Source organism: Macrotis lagotis, chromosome 1, assembly GCF_037893015.1.
Source record: "Macrotis lagotis isolate mMagLag1 chromosome 1, bilby.v1.9.chrom.fasta, whole genome shotgun sequence".
Lineage (NCBI taxonomy): Eukaryota > Metazoa > Chordata > Mammalia > Peramelemorphia > Peramelidae > Macrotis > Macrotis lagotis.
Window position 1 is genome coordinate 81,074,693 of NC_133658.1, and position 18,081 is coordinate 81,092,773.

An 18,081-nucleotide genomic window follows, 5' to 3' on the forward strand; every position below is an offset into this window, starting at 1 on the left:
TTCTCCTCCTCCTCCTCTCTCTCCTTTCTCTCTCTCCTCTCTGTCCATCTCCCTCTCTCTCCTCCTCCTCCTCTTCCTCTTCCATTTCTCTCTCCTGTCTTTCTCTTCCCCCTTCCACCTCCTCTTCCTTCTCTTTCTCTCTCTGGCTGTCTGTCTCTCTTCCCCTCTCCTCAGAATCCCACATTAATTTATCTATAGCCATAATAAACTGCACAACCACAACCTCCAGTTGTCAGTCACAGAATATATACTTCCTGAGGCCAGGGATTGTGTTGTTGTGTTCTCTGAATATCTAACACCTAGCACAATAGTACCTGAGTTGAACTGAATTAAATCAAAACTCATATGGGGTCAATTTATGTCAAAAGATGATTGTTGATTTAATTGGGAGAAAAACCTGTATCTTTGAAAAGGATCTTCCCTTCTTACCAGGTAGGAACACAAATTATGCTTCAAAGAATTACTTGATGTTCAAGGGATTAAAGCAAGGGAAGTTAAGTAAATAGATAGCATTTATATGGCATTTTGAAGCTTGCAAAGCATTTTACAAACAATATCTTATTTTGTCCTTGTAACCACCCTGGGAAGTAGATGCTATTATTATCCTCATTTTAGATACTCCAGGAATGTATGTGTATATCTTTATTGCATACTTGCACATTATAGCTACATATATGAGAGAGGAAAGCCTCTTGGGAAAGTCAAGAACTCAGAGGATAACTTTTTTTTTTTTTTACTTATTTTAAGTAACTTCAGAGAGACACAGGAAAGTTATTTTTCTGTTGCTTTTGGAATGTATTAAATTTCATACTAAAAAAAGATATGGAAGCTTTTCTTTATTTTAATATATCAATTTTATTTACACCAGCATTAAAATCTCAATGAATAAATTATTTTAAATCCTACCTCCAGCACAATTTTTTTTCTACTAGTCGATCTAGAGCTGAAAGAGATTTTTCAGAGCATCTGGTCTCACCCTTGTTAACTCGTTTTTCTACTTCAGTCACACACAGTAGTGACCACACCTGAGTCTCACCATCATTCATAATTGTGGCACCTTTATTATCTTAAAGTCTAAAATTTCACTGTCTGATTAAACTCATCTTGCCATCTCTCCTTCTGTTCTATGCCACCTAAACCCATTTTTCGACTTCTCCATGGCTTATAGTCTCATCACCATTTATTGCTCTTCCAGTCTATCACCATGATGATGGCTTCATCTTCTTCCCTTTTCAGCCTTAATTCCAGAATTAAGTTATGACTGTAAATTAATCTTTGAACTACAGGCTCATGGACTTTGAGCTGGAAGTGACCTTAAAGGTCTTTAACCCTCTTATCTTAGATAAGGATATAGCTTTTGAGAACCCAGGTCTTGTCTGAGCAGGGCCACAAGGAGGTCTTGAGTGGAGGCTTTTTATCTTAGGGTGATACAAGTTGTTTACTTTGAGAATATTGTGCAATGTGGAGAAACAACATCAGCCAAATCTCCTCCTTATATATTTGAGAAGATTTCTGGTTAGCATAAAATGACCTCTGTAATCCCTCCAGCTCTGAGATTCATCTGGAATACTGAAAAAATGCAGTTCTGCAGACTTGTCGAAAGTTACTTGGATAACTAAGTGACAGAGATGGAATTTGAACCCAGGTCCTGAAATCTGTTGCTCCCTTGTCCCTCATATATTATTCTGACCTTGCTAACACACTCCAATGTCTACCTTCTTTGTTCCTTTTTCTAAGTTTTTAAACTCATAAGGGGAATCCCTGGAATTAGTCAATCAACCAGCACAGATCTGTTAAGGACTTTCTATGGATAGACCTTGACATAAAAAGACAAAAATGAAACAATCCCTGACCTCAAGGAATTTACATTTTATTAGCCAACATATTATACATACATATACAGAATGGAGGTATATTTTCATAAAAAGTTCACCAACCACACAAGTTAAGAACTCCTGTGTTAGAGGATCCACTCAATCTTTCAGAGGTCTTCCTCTGAATCTTGCAATATTTGTTAGGTATCATTGTAACACTTTGTACAGGCTTGCTATTGCTAGATGTTTGGGTCATTTTTTTTCTCATCATCCATATTTGTTGAGTTATTTAAGTTTTTATGATAAGGAAATTTTGTTTGACTTCTCATAGATTCCATTTCAGAATACCCAAATGTGTTTTTTCTCCCCTTGAAAGTTGGGCCCCAGGTGAATGGAGTTCCTGCAGTCAGTCCTGTGGGGGAGGCCAGCAAAGCCGGCTTATTCAGTGTGTCCAAAAAAGAAGTTTCCAAAAGGAAGAAGTTGTATTACATTCTCAATGCCCAGTGACCACCCCATCCCAAATCCAAGTCTGCAATAACCATGCCTGTCCTCCAGAATGGAACCCTGGACCCTGGTCTCAGGTAAGAAATAAAAAACTTGTTGGATTATATTTTCCCATCACCGCCAGAAGGACCATGGAGACAATAAGGAAAGAAGAGAGAATTATGTCCAACTTTGGACGCTTGGGAAGAAACTGACACATCCATAAGAGGATCAGGAATATGAAGAGGGTTCAGAACTGGGTTAGACCTTTTTTTAACCTTTCTTTCTATCTCCAGTGCATAGCATAGCACTTAATTAATGCTATCTGACCAGCTGATTTGACCAGAGAAGAGAGTAGTTATCATCATCACCATGATTATCATCATCATCATGTAATAAGACTTTGTATACAAAGACAAAACTCAAACTGATGGATTGACCAGAAGACCACTTGTCAGGGAACTTGTTAAGGGCATTCCTCCAACTAAGAGAAAGATTAGGATTCTTTCCAATTCTGCTAACTTCTGTTCTAATATTCCTCCTGGCTCCTTCATTCTGTGGCAAAGCATTGTGGTATTGAAAGAGGAGACAATTTGGGGTGAGTGGGAGGATCAGGTTTTGAATATCAGCTCTGTTACTAATGATGGTTGGCTCTTGGGTCAATCATATTCTCTCTCTCTGAGGATCAATTTCATTATCTGTAAAATGAAAGAGATGAAGAAGATAACCTCTAGTCTTTTCTGGTGATAAATTCTATGATTCAGTGAGAGTCCTTTAATTCACACAGGAAGTTACATGAAGCATGATGACCTTGGGGAAGGTGAAAGAGGGGGATGGTGATATATCAGGTTGCCGCTTGCTGGAGGGCGGAGGTATCTGGTCTGGAGTCAGCAGCCAATTTACAAGACTTTTTGATGTTTCTGAGGACTCTAGGGGAAAAAAGATCAGCAACAGTAGAATCACACTAACCCAAAGCAGGCTGAGTGGCTTGTCCCTGGCCCCCAGCTCAAAGAGCAGCTATATGAGGAGTTGCAATTCTCTCTGATTGCTTGCAATCAATGGGAGGAGCAAATTTCCCAAGTCTGTTTCTTCAAGCATATATACTATTTGAGCTGGAAAGGACCATGGATATCTTCTAGTCACAGAATTTTAGATCTTAAAGGGATAAAGGTGCCATCTATTCCAAGCTTCTTATTTTAGAGATGATGGAAATGGAGAGATGGCACACATAGATAAAAAGTATGAGAAGCAGGATTTGACTCTAGGGTTCTTTCTCCTGTACTACAATGAATCTTTAGTCCTATCTCCTTTCCACAGGGGAAAACTGAGACCCAGAGAAGGTAAGAGGTTACCTTGAGGTCAGACAATGACCAGGCTGTGAACAGAACCCAGTTTGCTTGGTAGTTCAGAAAACCTTGTCTATGCCAGGTCACTTCAGATGTGTCTAAGGTCCCACGGTGGTGTCCAGTATGAAGTCAGATAATTCTGCCACATGATGGTTAGCAGTGAAATAAAACTCTGTGCCTATGAATATTTCAGTAAAATCAAATCCCCTACACACTATATTCCTTTGCAGCATCCAGTTATGATATTGGAAATAAAGACAGGTTTTTTGAAAATCCTGACCATCAGAGAATTGTTATTGAGCTATTCCTTCTTGACTTATTAAATTTCATAGACCTATAAGTCTATCAGAGTAGGAAGAAATTTTAAGAAATAGAGAATAGTCGAGTCAAATCAATAAACATTTATTAAGAACTTACCATATTTTGGCACCCTGATAAGTCCTGAGGATACATCAAAAGACAAAGGAAAACCCCTACCTTCAAGTGATTCCCATTCTAAAACAGGAAGCAACTTGTAAAAAATTGTAATAAAAAAAGACATATGCAGTGTCAATGGAAAGTAATTTCAAAGTCCCAGAGAGAAGGAACTAATTGTGAGTGAGGAAAAAGATGAACTGACTGGAAAGGTATCTTGAAGAAGGCAAGATTTGAACTGAGCCTTAAAGGGTATTGAAGGAACTAGGAAGAACATTTGAGGCCTGAAAAGAGAAGAAAAGGTCATGTTATAATGGGTTGGGAAATGCTTTAAGCACTTTACCATTTGACAAGTTGTGGAAATGCCACTAATTAAAGCACAGAATACAGAATATAAAGAACTGGGAATGACCTTGGACATCATTTAGTCCATGCACTCAATTCATAGAGGAGGATGCTAAGACCTCAAAGCAGGCAAGGGACTTAGCTAAAGTCACACAGTTGATAAATGACCAGAGTCAGGTCTTGAGACTAGGTGTCCTTAGTCAAGGTTCCACTCACTGGATCATGCTTTGTGCTTCAGGAAAGAAAACATCAGAGAAGAAAAACCTTTCCTTTGGATTCTTGCCAGAAATCAAACTGCAATATGGATTGTCCCTGCCTTGTGGGATCCCTTGATTTGAATTCTTCTCATTCCTTTGGGGGATGGGGTGGGGGACAAAGCTGCTGGAGCTCCCAGAATGGGCTGGGAAATCCTCCCCATGTCCTCTTATCCACGCTCACTGATGTCAAGATGATTTGACCTTGTAAAGGATATCTCCATTTTAATCTCAAAAATGGTCAATTAAAAAAAAACACAAGGTCTCAGAAATGTTTCCCAACCATTCCCTATGGGCCCTGAATCTAGTGACTGCATGATATGAAGGCCAAAACTTCTGACTGAGCACTAGAAAAGCTGGATTCTAGAATTATCTTGAGATCACAAATCCTTGGAAATGTTGATATTAAATCTCAGTCAAGAGAAAATGAGTTACATTTTTGTCTCAATGGTTTTTTAGGTGCATTGAAATTGTTGATTAAGAGACTTTTTTTGGGAGTGGGGTTCCTAATTTACTTGGGATTTGGGGGGGGACAGCAATAAATTCTATGATATCATTTTAATCCAACCTCGCTAGAGTCTCAGTCTGGTGTGCATTTCTCTCTCCGAAGTGTTCCAAGACCTGTGGGCGAGGGGTAAAGAAGCGGGAAATCTATTGTCAAAGCCCTGCCAGAGGTGATGTCCTCCCAGACAACATGTGTGACTCGTCCTCAAAACCAGAAGCCCATGAGGGCTGTGTGTTAGGCCGCTGCCCCAGGAATGACCGGCTTCAGTGGGTGGTTTCCTCTTGGAGTGAGGTAGGATCTTGGGCTTGCTTTTGATTTCCAAGGAAAGCTCACAAAAGTGCTGGGGCCTGGAGGCCTCCATGCCAACTCCCTTCCTTCCTGTCCCAAAAAATGACAAGCAGCTCTCCTCTCTTATCTTCCACTTATCAGGATCATGCTAATCCTACATCTGTTTTTATAATATCTGCTTATATATTCTACCCTACCTCATTTTTCATAGAGTACAGCTAAAGTGGGAAGGACATTGGGCTAGAATTTAGGAAATCTGAAACTCAAACCAGACTGAGCAAGTTATCTCCTTAAAACCTGTTTCCTCATCTTAAAAATGATGAGGCTTAACTAGCTTTTTTTCCCTAAGATGTTATCTAGCTCAGATATTCCATCTTCTATGGTTTATTAATTTTATATAAAATAAATGTATACTACATACATGTAACATATATGAAGATCAATCTATACAACATGATTTGATAAATGCAAAGTAGTTTGGGAAGTGGGACACTAGCAATTGGAGCAGGAGGAGATTAGGAAAGACTTCTCATGAGATGCTTTCTGAATCTTTTTTTCTATTTGAATCCATACAAATACTTGGTGAAACCAAATCATCCCAGTTCATTGGGGAAATCTGAAGGGTCAAGCAGATGTGATATTTTTCTCACCACCTGCTCTTGTCCTCTAGTGCTCAGCATCCTGTGGTACAGGCATAAAGAAGAGAGTGGTCCAGTGCAGTGAGAAAGGGCTGCCAGGAAAACTGATGACTTTCCCAGAGCGTAGATGTCGTCACATCAAGAAGCCAGAGGTGGACCTGGAGGAGGCCTGTCACCAAGGAGCTTGTCCAGTGCCCCTCCGGCCCACACTGGTAGCCCGATGGTATTCTTCCCCTTGGCAACAGGTAGGTCACCCTTTTCCATATCCAAAATTTTTAAAGGTTTAGAGACTGAAGTCAGAAGATTTAAAGCCACTGAAAAAACAAAGGAATTTGCAGCTCTCTGGGATATTAAAACTGCTCAGGATTTTATTATGGCAAAATATTGTTATAAAGTACAGTGGCCAAAATTAGTAAGAAAAGCAGTAAGCCCCCTGAGGACAGGCCAGGTGAAGTCTGGGGGTGGGGACAGATGGAGGAGGAGGGGGAGAAGGAAAGGGAGGGGAAGAGAGAGAGAGAGAGAGAGAGAGAGAGAGAGAGAGAGGCAGCCAACCCCATCTTGGCTTAACCATGGTGGGGCCACAGATGGATTAAGGAAGAGCCAGAGAAAACCCCATCCTTTTGGATGGGAGACTAGAAGAAGCAAGAAGACTCAAAGGGGCAGCGCTTCCTATTAAATAACCCCCTATGGTAGGCTGTACAGAGGGTGGTGCTTGGGAAGTGGTCTTACACCTTGGACCAGGAAGTTTCCAATGGCAAGCTATGTACTGATGCTTCCTGTCCCAAGGTGCTGGACCGCCAAGTTCAGTGTGTCATTTCCTATTGTGCCAGTGTCCAGATCAAAGTCAAGTGGAAGGGGAAATGGGGACAAGATACAAACAACAGTGTTCAGGGAAGGCAGGATTTTAAGAGTGGGAAACCTCCACCCATTTAACAAGATTGAACATCATCTAAGATCACAGATTCTGTTCCTATTACATTCATAATTGTCTACGACATTTCCCTGTATCAGTAGTACATTATACTTGTGTGTGTGTATACAAATATATGAATATATGTATGTGTATGATTGGAGGGGCAGCATTGGTTTGAATAGGAGGGATGGGAATATGATGTTAAGAGATAGATTTAAAAAAAAGGGGGTGGCTAGGTGGTGCAGTGGATAAAGCACCGGCCCTGGAGTCAGGAGTACCTGGGTTCAAATCCAGTCTCAAACACTTAATAATTACCTAGCTGTGCGGCCTTGGGCAAGCCACTTAACCCCAATTGCCTTGCAAAAACCTAAAGGAGGCTTTATGGAGGATAAGAAGTTTGGAATAGATGAATGCTATGGCCCTCAGTTATTGAATGAGCATTTCCTCAGATAAAAACCACTGATTCCTGGTCATTGACAGTTATCTTGTTACAGGACTTCAATGACTGAAAAAGGAGTGAGGCTGATAGTTTTGCTCAGTTTTGTCTCACCTAAATCCAATTCACTCAGAAGTCAAGATATCATCCTCATAATGTCATTGATCCTCTTTGAAAATAAAGGATGAACAATATTATTATTATTTCTTTCCATTTTTTAAAAAAATTCTTCTGAGAAGGGAACTATGGGATTCAGCAGACTATCAAATCTATCAAAAAAAAAAGTTAAGAATCCCTGCTCTAACTCATCAGCCTCATTTTATAATTGAGGACCCAGAGACCTAGGCAATTGACTTGCTCATTGGTGATGAGTAGAAAAGCCAGTACTCAACATCCATACTCCTGATTCCCAGAGCTAATGGATTCCTAAAACAAAAGGCTGTCAGAGCAGAAAGCACCCTTGGAGAATAGGTTTAATCCTTGTATTTGAATAAAGAGTAAACAGATTCACAGCCACCTCCTCTGGTCCAGAACTCAAGCTGTATTACTAGTGACAGTGCTGAATGTCAGTGACAGAGCAAGACCATCAACAGGCTAAGACTTGCTTCTAGAAGTACTTAGATACACTATTTCCATGGGACAAAACTAATTCTGAGGAACTGGGCAGGAGGGCTTGGATTTTGGCATTACACAGCCCCCTCCTCCAGCCTTAGATGATGGAGGAGAGTCTTCTCAGGGATGCCTGCAATTCTGGAAGAAGGAGCTGCTGTGGTTGAAAAGGAAAGCCTGCTGTCTGGGCTCCTAATCACCTCTTCAGCTTTGGGGCACCCCTGCTTTTTTCTCATCGAAGAGTCAGGCTCTTGCATGTGTGATGATTACCAGGAATTTTTTAATCCCATGTGATTAATTACCAGTTGTGCCTGCAGTCGTCTCTACATTTCTGAGAACAACTTTGGTCCTGCCTAGTATCTCTATGTCATATTTGGGATGCCCATCCCTCTAGATGGCAGACATAATGCATTTGAACATTGAACATTTGATCCTTTCATTTAGGATTAGAATAGACTGAAGCTTTCTAATCCAACTACTTCAGTTTACTGATAGAGAAATTGCAAATCAGGGGAAAAAGACCTTGCCTGGGGGGTCACTTAATTGATTAGGATCTGGAATAGGATTTTGATCAAGGTATTTTGAATCCAAATCCAGCCTTCTTTTTGTAATGCTACATTGATTGTGGAATTGATCATAAATCTTTGAAGATTATTCTCTATTTGGAACAAAAGTAATGGGACAGATTTGCCTAGGTAGTAAAAAAACAAAGTTTCTCCTCTAAGTAAATCTTTATTCATCCTCCTCCTCCTCCTTTTAGTCATCCTAGAGACCATCCATAAGAGGACTATAAACTGTTGACAGCATGGGAAAAACCATGTATTAGACCACTTTGAGATGTGCAAAAATAAATAAGATCTGACTTTAGACAAATAACTTCCCCACTTGGCACCTGTAAAATGAAGGGATTGGACCAAATGATCCCTAAGGTCTTACCCATTTATATTATAGATTATAAATTTCTATTCTAAAAGTTCTTAAAGCTCTGACACTTTATGTTTTAAGAGCCTGCCTTCCAGCTCTAAAACGTTATATTTTGCATTCTAGAACTACTTACTATATCTGACCTTCTGTTCTAAGGGCCTGGCCTGGTCCAGGTTTAATATCTCCAATAATGGAGAAAACTCAGAGTCTGAGGATTTAAATAAACAATTCATTAAATAAAAACAAATTCAAGTGACTTCAGGTAAAAGCAGTTCCTATGACAGTTTAAAAAAAAAGTCACAAGAAGATAAAAGAAGATAAAAGCCTGGCAAGGAGGTAAAGAGCAATGAAAAAGGAAATCCCCTAGAGTCTCCAAAGCCTTTTTAGATCCCGTTTGCCCAAAGGGTCCACTCAGCTAGGACTCAAATCAATCCATCACAGGACAAGTTAATTTCAACTGGCATGATTCTGCAACATAAATTCTTTGTTTCCATCAGTTCCCTTTCACCCCTATCATTTTATCTTCAATATTTTAAGCATTCTAGAAATTTCTTCTCCTCTACCTTCTTTTTTTTCTTCTCTTCTCCCTCCTTTTCTTTCTTTTTATACCTTCTCTTCTTCCTTCTTCTTCTTCTTCTTCTTCTTCTTCTTTTCCACCCTCTTTTCTTTCTCTTCCTTATCCTCTTCCATTGCTTCTTCTTCTTCTTCCTCCTGTTCCTTGTGTATCCTTTTTGACTCCTTTTCCTTCTCATTCTCTTCCTGCTAATCAAACAAGAGATCATAATTTGACTTCTCCTGACTTTCCATGTTTTTTCCCCTCCTGCAGTGCACAGTGACATGTGGAGGTGGCCTTCAGACCCGAACAGTGCAGTGTCTCCAGCAAGGTCGACCTACAGCCAGCTGTCTGATTCACCAAAAACCATCAGCAGTCAGAGCCTGTAACACAAATTTTTGCCCTCCACCTTTGAAGAGAGGTAACAAACCCTGTACTTGAATTGGAATTATTTATTTAGAAGAAAATATTTCTCAGGGAGGCTAGGTGGCATAGTGGATAAAGCACTGGACCTGGAGTCAGGAGTACCCGGGTTCAACTCTGGTCTCAGACACTTAATAATTACCTAGCTGTGTGGCTGTGGGCAAACCACTTAACCCTATTTGCCTTGAAAAAAACCTAAAAAAAATATTTCTCAGTATAATTTCATTTATATCAATATGTCCTAGAATTTTGTTAATCTCTTTAAACCTTTTCCCTTCTTTATTCATAGATATTAAGTACATAGAATTATCTCCATTTTACAGTTAAGGAAACTATAACAGAGGTTAAGTAACTTTCCCAAGGACACACAGCTACTAAGTGATTGAGATAAGATTTGAATTTGTGTCTTCCTGATCCCAGACTTTATCTATGTGACACCAGCAATTCTTCCTTAAGTGAAACCAGAATGTCTTTCCCTCACTTCCACCATTGCTGCTACTATTTCCATTGAGGCCAAATCAAACCAAAGCAATTCCTCTTCTGTGTTTGGCTGCTTTCAAATATTTAGATGTAGCCCTACATGTCTTTTCTTCTGCAGACTAAATAAACTTTCCCAGTGTTTTTCTCTCAGTCCATATACTATATCTTCAGTTCTTCTAATATATGAGATGAGAAAGGAAATGTAATTTCTATCTGTGAGAATCAGACAAACCGAATTCCCTCCCCTGTGGTGGCACCTGAACTGGACCTGGTATAACCAGTATAAGATCAGTAGGTGGAAAGTGAGAGGGATGGTGATAATGTTAGAAGAGGGAAGGATAGAGCAAGAACAGGTAACAATGGGGAGTAGTCCAATTAGATTGGAGCAGAGAATACAAGGCAGTGAGTCAAGGTGAGATAAGATTAAGTCAGAAGGTACAAAATTATAGAGGACTTTGAATATCAGATTTAGATTTTGACCAATAATAATTTGCATTCTCAAAAATGCTTTAAGGTTTACAGATTGCTTTCTTCACCAAAACTAGCCCTTTGAGGTTGGGAAGCCTTTCAGGATTTTGAACTGAATTATGCATAAATGAGATAAGTCCAACTGACTGTGTGAGGAAGAGTTGGAAGGGGCAGAAAAACTGGAGACAAGATGGTCATCAGGAAACTATAATGACAGACCAGGCAAGAAGTGATGAGAATATGAAGAAGGATGGTGGCATTGGGAATAGAAAAGCTATAAGGAAGGTTGTGGAGGCAGAATTGATAGGAATTAGTGGCTAATTGGATATGGGGAAGTGGAATTTGTGAGAGAGGGACAACTCAGATTTCATTGTGTACCTGGGAAGATCATGATGTGGTGATAAGCATTAACCAAAAAGACAAGGAAGTTAGAAGGATGTGCCAGTATTGGGGGATGAGGAAGATGATGAGGGAAGTCAATTTAAGAATAAAATTATTATAGAGACCATTATTTATATATATATATATATATATATATATATATATAGAGAGAGAGTGAGAGAAAGAGAGAATAAGATATATATAATAATATAGAAAAAAATGAAATAAGAATAGGACAGATTCTGTTATGTTCCTTACATTATAGAGGATATGAAGGTACATGATACATGGCCTCTGCTCTCAAGAAAGTTCTTGGTCATCAAATGGAAGAGAAAATAAGATATGAAAAAAAGAAAGCAAAATATATGAGTTAAATAGCAATATTAGACCCAAATCTAGCTCTACTCATCCCTTCTATTTTCTCTCTTGAATGTCTGCTTTATAATTAACAAATTTATTTTCATCTTAAAATTTTTTTCCCATTTCCTCCATCTTCTGGCCCTCACTAAGACTGGCTTCCTCCTGATGTCACTGCATGTGTTTTAAATACTGATTGTGCTGTCACTCAAACCCCTACCTCCATGGTCATAGTGGGTGCACCATTGGAATAGAATACCTCTTGTTCCCTATTGTCTCTATAATATGAGTTCCCTGCTGTCCCCATCATTCAGAAGCTTCTACTCTTTTCATTCAATTTGGATCATTTGAATTAATTTAATCCAGATGGTTCTGATAGCTGTTGTCTACCATCTCCCAAGACATTCTTTTTTCTTCCTCAATGAGTTCAATGCCTGACTTACAATCTTTCTCAACATACATATTGATTCTTCCTCAAATTCCCTAGCTTCTCATCTCCTAAATCTTAGTTTCAATGACCTATTCCTCTATTCCTCCTCAGCTGACAATAGAGATGGCCAGACCTAACTTGATCTTGTCACCATTTACAAGTAATATACTTCCATATTCATAAAAATTCCTTGTCAGATCATAATCTTTTAAAATTCCATTTTTCCCTCTGCCTCACCATGTTCTCTATTCCATTATCCCCTAAAGGTCTTTTCCAGGACATCACCCCTGCAAATCATTGTATTTGCCTCCCTTCTCCATTTCAACCCCTTCATGAACCAGTTCATCTCTCTTCTGTCCTCATCTCTCAAGTCTCTTGCCACCTTATCCTATGGAAGATATTACCCCATCAAGACCAAACCTTAAATTCCTCCTACTAAACACACCTTTTGCTTCTGTTGATTTATTCCTATATAGAGTTGAATCATGAAAACCATGCTGACTGCATCCATTAAATTTATGTTACATATTCTCAACAGGAGTTTCATTTAAGAAAGGCAATGTTTTCACACCCTTCTAATCAATTCACTACTCTATTGAGTGGCTATTATGAACATTCACCATCAAGCATTCCAAAGTACCTTTTTTCCTTCCCTTTCAATTGAGTGCCTTACTTTCCTCCTCTGTCTTCCTTTCACATCATTCATATTGCCTCCTCCTTCACTTCTGTCTTATATAATGAAATTGCCCTTCTCCTTGCCAAGGCAAACCCTTTTTACATATGTTCTTGATCCCATTCCATTCTGTTTTCTCCATCAGACTACCCTTTCTCTCTCACTAATTTTCTCACCAATTTCTCCCTCTCTATTGTCTGCTTCTTTGTTGCCTATAAACATATTCACATTTTCTCCATCCTTAAAAACCTTTCACTTGATCTCTTAGCCTTAAAGAACTCAGAATGCCTTCCTATGAAGTGGCCCAAAAGGAAGACTTTAGTGAAATGATAATAATCACAACTTTAAAATATCTAAATACCTATATTATCTTGAGGTGTAAAATCAGTTCAAATGCCAGTGTTGCTATATCATATAAGGAATAAAAAGATAGGAAAGATGAGAAGGGGTCAAGTTATGAAGGGTTTGAAAAGTCATCAGAGACTTAGAACACAATACATCAGAGATAGAGAGAACATCAGAAGATAGAATGTCACAGCTTGAAGAGAGCTTAGATAAGAGATGATCAGAAAGAAAGTGATCTGATGGATCATATATATTGTCTGAGAGATAACACATCTTGGAATTTACAATATCAGAGATAAAAGGGACCTTGAACATCACAGGACATAGAATGTCACAGCTGGCAGGGACCACCGAAGGTCAGAAATTAAATGATCTGATAGGATCGATGACACACTTTTGAACTTGCAATATCCCAAGTAGGAGGGACCTTGAATGTCATAGTCAGGAGCAATCTTAAAACATAGAATTTATTAAATTATTAAATTTATTAAAACACAGGAAATTTGTGGCAGAGTTGAGATTTTGATCCATTATTTCTGATTCAGAAATATTTCTCCTGGCACTCAAGTTACCTCTATAGAGAGATGGAGATTTGAAGACAACAATTAAAATTAGGCTCCAATGATTACAGGTACAAGTTTGTCTAGAGAACCATTGCAATAGTTTGACTGGGACTTTCTCTTTTTAGATGAGCCACCTTGTGTGGATTTCTTCAGCTGGTGCCATCTAGTTCCACAACATGGTGTCTGCAACCACAAGTTTTACGGCAAACAGTGCTGCAAGTCATGTTCGAGGAAGAATCGGTGATGATACTGATAATAACTCATATTTCTCTAGTGCTCTAAGGTTTACAAATGCTTTCCCCCAAATAGCAAGAATTAATATCCCCATTTCAGAGAAGAAGAATCTAAGGCCTGGAGAAGAAGAGGAAAGGTGACTTGACTAAAGTCACAAGACAAGCAGTCTTGACCCCAGGTCATCTGGCTCCAGATCCATTATTCTTACCACTACAGTCTTCTTCCTCCCAATTTTTTTTTAAATGCCTCTTGGAGATTGGGATGGGATTCATCTCCCCTTTTACCCACAGTGAACAACTCTACCCTTGGTCATTCACTGGAGAATTGAGCTGTAAGAGAGTGGCCACACTTCAGAGTCTACGGACATGAAACTCCCTGATGGATCTTCTCTTATGAAATCCCTTCCACCTTAGATGTCCTTTGGAACTTAAAGCTCTATCAAACCAAGATGTGTTGAGTTACTGACCAGAAACCAGATAGTTAAACATTTCTACAGCTGTCAAAAGGACACAATTAGTCAACTGAGAAACCTTCTCTCCTTGTAGAGACTCCAAGTCATAGAGAGAGCTGAAAGGGATCAATGAGCCACAGAATCTCAGAGTTGGAATGGATCCCAGCTGTTATTTAATCCTACCCCTACCTGAGCAGACATTCACACTGCAGTTTTCCTCACACATGGTCATCCAGCTTCTGCTTGGAACACCCCCAGTGACGGGGAGCTCACTACCTCCTAAGACAGCCTCTTTCACTTTGGGAACAGTTCTAATTTGTCAGAAAGTTTTTTCCTTCCATCAAACTTCAACCTATCTTGTTGTATCTTACACTAATTGCTCCCAGTTCTCCCATTGAGGTCAAGGAGAACAAGCCTAATTCCTCTTTTACACAACTGTTCTTCACCTATTTGAAAACAGCAATCAGGTATCATCTTCTCTTCCTCCCCAGTGCCTCCAGGCGATATTTGGGCAGCTTGGTCTCCAGTCCTCTCTCGGCCTTGATCACACTGCCCTGAATGGGCTCTCACTTGTCACTGTCCTTCCTAAAATGTGGTGCCCAGGGCTGAATACGCTCTTCCAGATATTGTCAGATTAAGGAGGACTCCAGCTCCTTCATTTTGGACCTGAGAGATGAAGGGGCTTGTTCAAGATCACACAGCAAGTGAATGGCAGAACCATGACAATCTTTTTGAGGAAATGAGAACCTTTTGATTCCTTAGCCTGAGATTTGGTCAGGACTTTATGGATCCTGGACATAAGACTCCTACTAACTGAGTCCAGGAGAACATCCCAATCACAAAACTGCACAAGAGACCTATTAATTCTCTTGGCACTTCCTATTGGACTGTCTGGGTGGATTTGGAGCATATATTCTTCCTGTTACAAAACTCAAAAAATACTAACTATAACCTGGGAAGCGTTTTCTAAAAACATTCTGGAAACAGGGTATGTAAACCATTTAGAACAATCAGTCAATTGAACTTTGCACTTTGAATAACTTAAATGGCAAACCTTCACTACCCCCCCACCCACATGTCATCTCAAGATAATTCCACATTTGAAACAATTAAATTCGACATTTATTAAGCACCTTCTACATGGGGACCCTGACTCAATACTGAGGAATACAGCAAGCCTGTCATGGAATCATATCATGATCAGTTAGAAGGAACCTCAGCAACAATCGCATACAACTACTTGCATTTATATGATTCCCCTCTCTGGCTGTTCCTGTTGACTGGGAACTCACTGCCTCATAAGGTAGTGCATTCCTGTTTTTTCATAGCTTTTATTTTTTTTTTGGCAAGGCAAAGGGGTTAAGTGACTTGCTCAAGGTCATACAGCTAGGGGTAATTATTAAGTTTCTGAGGCTGGATTTGAACTCAGGTCCTCCTGATTCCACCCTTGGTGCTCTATCCATTGCGCCACCTGGCCACCCCCTATACCTTTTATTGTTAGGAAATTTTTTACTTATATAGTGGGCTCAAATCTGCCTCCCTATAACTTCCTTCTATGAATCCTGAATATGTCTGTCTCTTCTCAAACCTTCTAGACTTTAGAGCAACATTGAAGAAATCTAATCCCTCCTACACAGTATTATTTTTAAATAAAGTTATACTACTTATTTCTGGGGACCTTAGTGATCATCTAGATCAACTCCATCATTTTCTAAAGAATAAAATGAGGTCCATGAGATCAAGTAACTTGACTAAGGTCCAATAATTAAAAGTGGCAAGTCTGTTTACTAAAACAATTTAGTTTTAGTAAAAAAAATCCAGTACTCTTTCCACTATACTTATGTCTCCCCCTTTATTTAAGAAACTTACAGTCTAATAGTTAAACAATAAACTTTCCTATGTGAACAATGTCCTGAGCATCAAGAGATATAGAAATCTTAAATACTAGAATCCTAGCCCATGGAGATTACGGTTTAAGAGGGATGTATTATATATTCAATTCAGAATTCTAAAGGACCTCAGAGCCCTTTGGTCATGAAATCATGAATCCTCTCCATCTCTTAGCTGAGGCAGCTTATCCCACTTTTTTTATTTTTTGGCAAGACAATTGAGTTAAGTGACTTGGCCAGGGTCCCACCACTAGTAAATAAGAAGTATCTGAGACTAGATTTGATAGCTTGGATATTTGGATAGCTTGGTCTCCAAGCCCTTAGGATTTGATTTTAAACTCCAGGACTGGTGCTCTATCTACTGTACCACCTTTCTCTCCCCCTCCCCATCACACTTATGAATAGCTTTTCTTAAGATTTTTTTTCTTAAATTCAGCCTAAATCTGCCTCCCTATCTATAACTTCCACCCATTTCTCTTGGTTCTGTCTTTTGTGACCAACCAGAATGAATCTAGTCTCTCTCTTCCACATAACCACCATTCAGATATCAGATACTTTATTCTCCCTACTCTTTTCTTGTCCAGTTCCCTCCAATTGATGTTCATGTGATATGGTCTTAAGACTGCCATTCAGTTTACTTAATAGTATACTTACTCAGCAAGTATTTACATTCAATTAAATGTCACCAGAGAAGATATTATAATTCTATAACATTCCCCTTGCAAGACCCATCACAGACCATGTCTTCTAAAGATGAGCCAATCTAAGGCTGATTTCAGTTTCAAAAGAATTCAGCAACATTTAGTTAGTCTCTTTTACCCAGAGGACTGGGTTTGGTGCTTAAGGTGATACAAACTTTAGATATATGTTGTTGTTTATTTGTCTGTTTGTTTTGTCATAAGTTGTTTCTCTGCCATCAAAGGTCCCAAGCCCCTCCACACCTATGTAAGTGGTTTCATGTTGTCTCTGTGGCCAAAAAATCCATTCATTTGTGGCCAAACCCTCCACTAATGAGGCCTTCAGAACTGAGCTAGACAGTCTATCATTTGCCACTACCAGATGCCTCTCCAGTTTTGTGGCACCTTCCAGGGCTTGCCAATTCAAATTGGCATGTTGGCAAGGGAGGTATCACCTCCTCACCGAAAGGAGATATCCACAGTGGATGAAGCTTTGGTGGGGAGACTATCCTTAAAATAGTTTTCTGTTGGAAGCACACCAGTCTATTTACCCAAACCAATAAAGCAGGCAAACCCATGTCCGTCTGTAATTTTTAGAGGTTTTGTTCAAAGGATGTGTGTTTATGTTATTCCACTTCATCCCACAACGTTTTTTTTAAATGAATGTTGCCCCAGTTCTCTGCCTCAAAGGCACCAATTCAAATAGAGACTGGCTAGTTCAGCAGAGCCAGCTAGACAGTGGTCACTTAAAATGAACAGTTCCCTTTGTAACTCTCCAAATGGGAATTGGGTTTGGGTTTATTTTTTTTCATATTATCTGAAAAATGATAATTATCTCCTTGACTTGATTTGACATGCAGATGGTTGTATTATTTAAAAACAAAAACAATGCACATTGTCTTTCTCCCCTATTCCCAATAAAATTGTTTTCATAATTACTATTTTATTATTTGATGTAAAAATAATTTATTAACTAATAACTTGTCCTTGTTTGCACTTGCTTCCTAAAGTGGGTGATATTCATTAGAAAAAGAAATGTTGAATAAAACTGTTATGGAATGAAAAAAATCAACATTTAGGCATGGTATTTAATTCTTCTGTAAGTTTAACAATAAAGAACTGTTTCCTTATATTTGAATCTTGTAAAATTATTTGAATAATTGAGGATACACCCACATCAAGGATAAA

At 39.1% G+C, this 18,081-nt stretch overlaps 1 protein-coding gene across 1 annotated transcript in view; it reads left to right on the plus strand.

Moving 5' to 3' along the window:
• ADAMTS18 (ADAM metallopeptidase with thrombospondin type 1 motif 18) overlaps nucleotides 1-17,876 on the plus strand; it is a 190,268-nt gene extending 172,392 nt beyond the window's left edge. The window contains exons 19-23 of the mRNA XM_074203596.1: nucleotides 2,191-2,395; nucleotides 5,267-5,452; nucleotides 6,120-6,332; nucleotides 9,796-9,943; nucleotides 13,768-17,876. Coding sequence (XP_074059697.1) covers nucleotides 2,191-2,395; nucleotides 5,267-5,452; nucleotides 6,120-6,332; nucleotides 9,796-9,943; nucleotides 13,768-13,886 — 871 coding nt within the window. The 3' untranslated portion in view covers nucleotides 13,887-17,876. The remainder of the gene's footprint in view (nucleotides 1-2,190; nucleotides 2,396-5,266; nucleotides 5,453-6,119; nucleotides 6,333-9,795; nucleotides 9,944-13,767) is intronic.
• The last annotated feature ends 205 nt before the right edge of the window (nucleotides 17,877-18,081 follow it).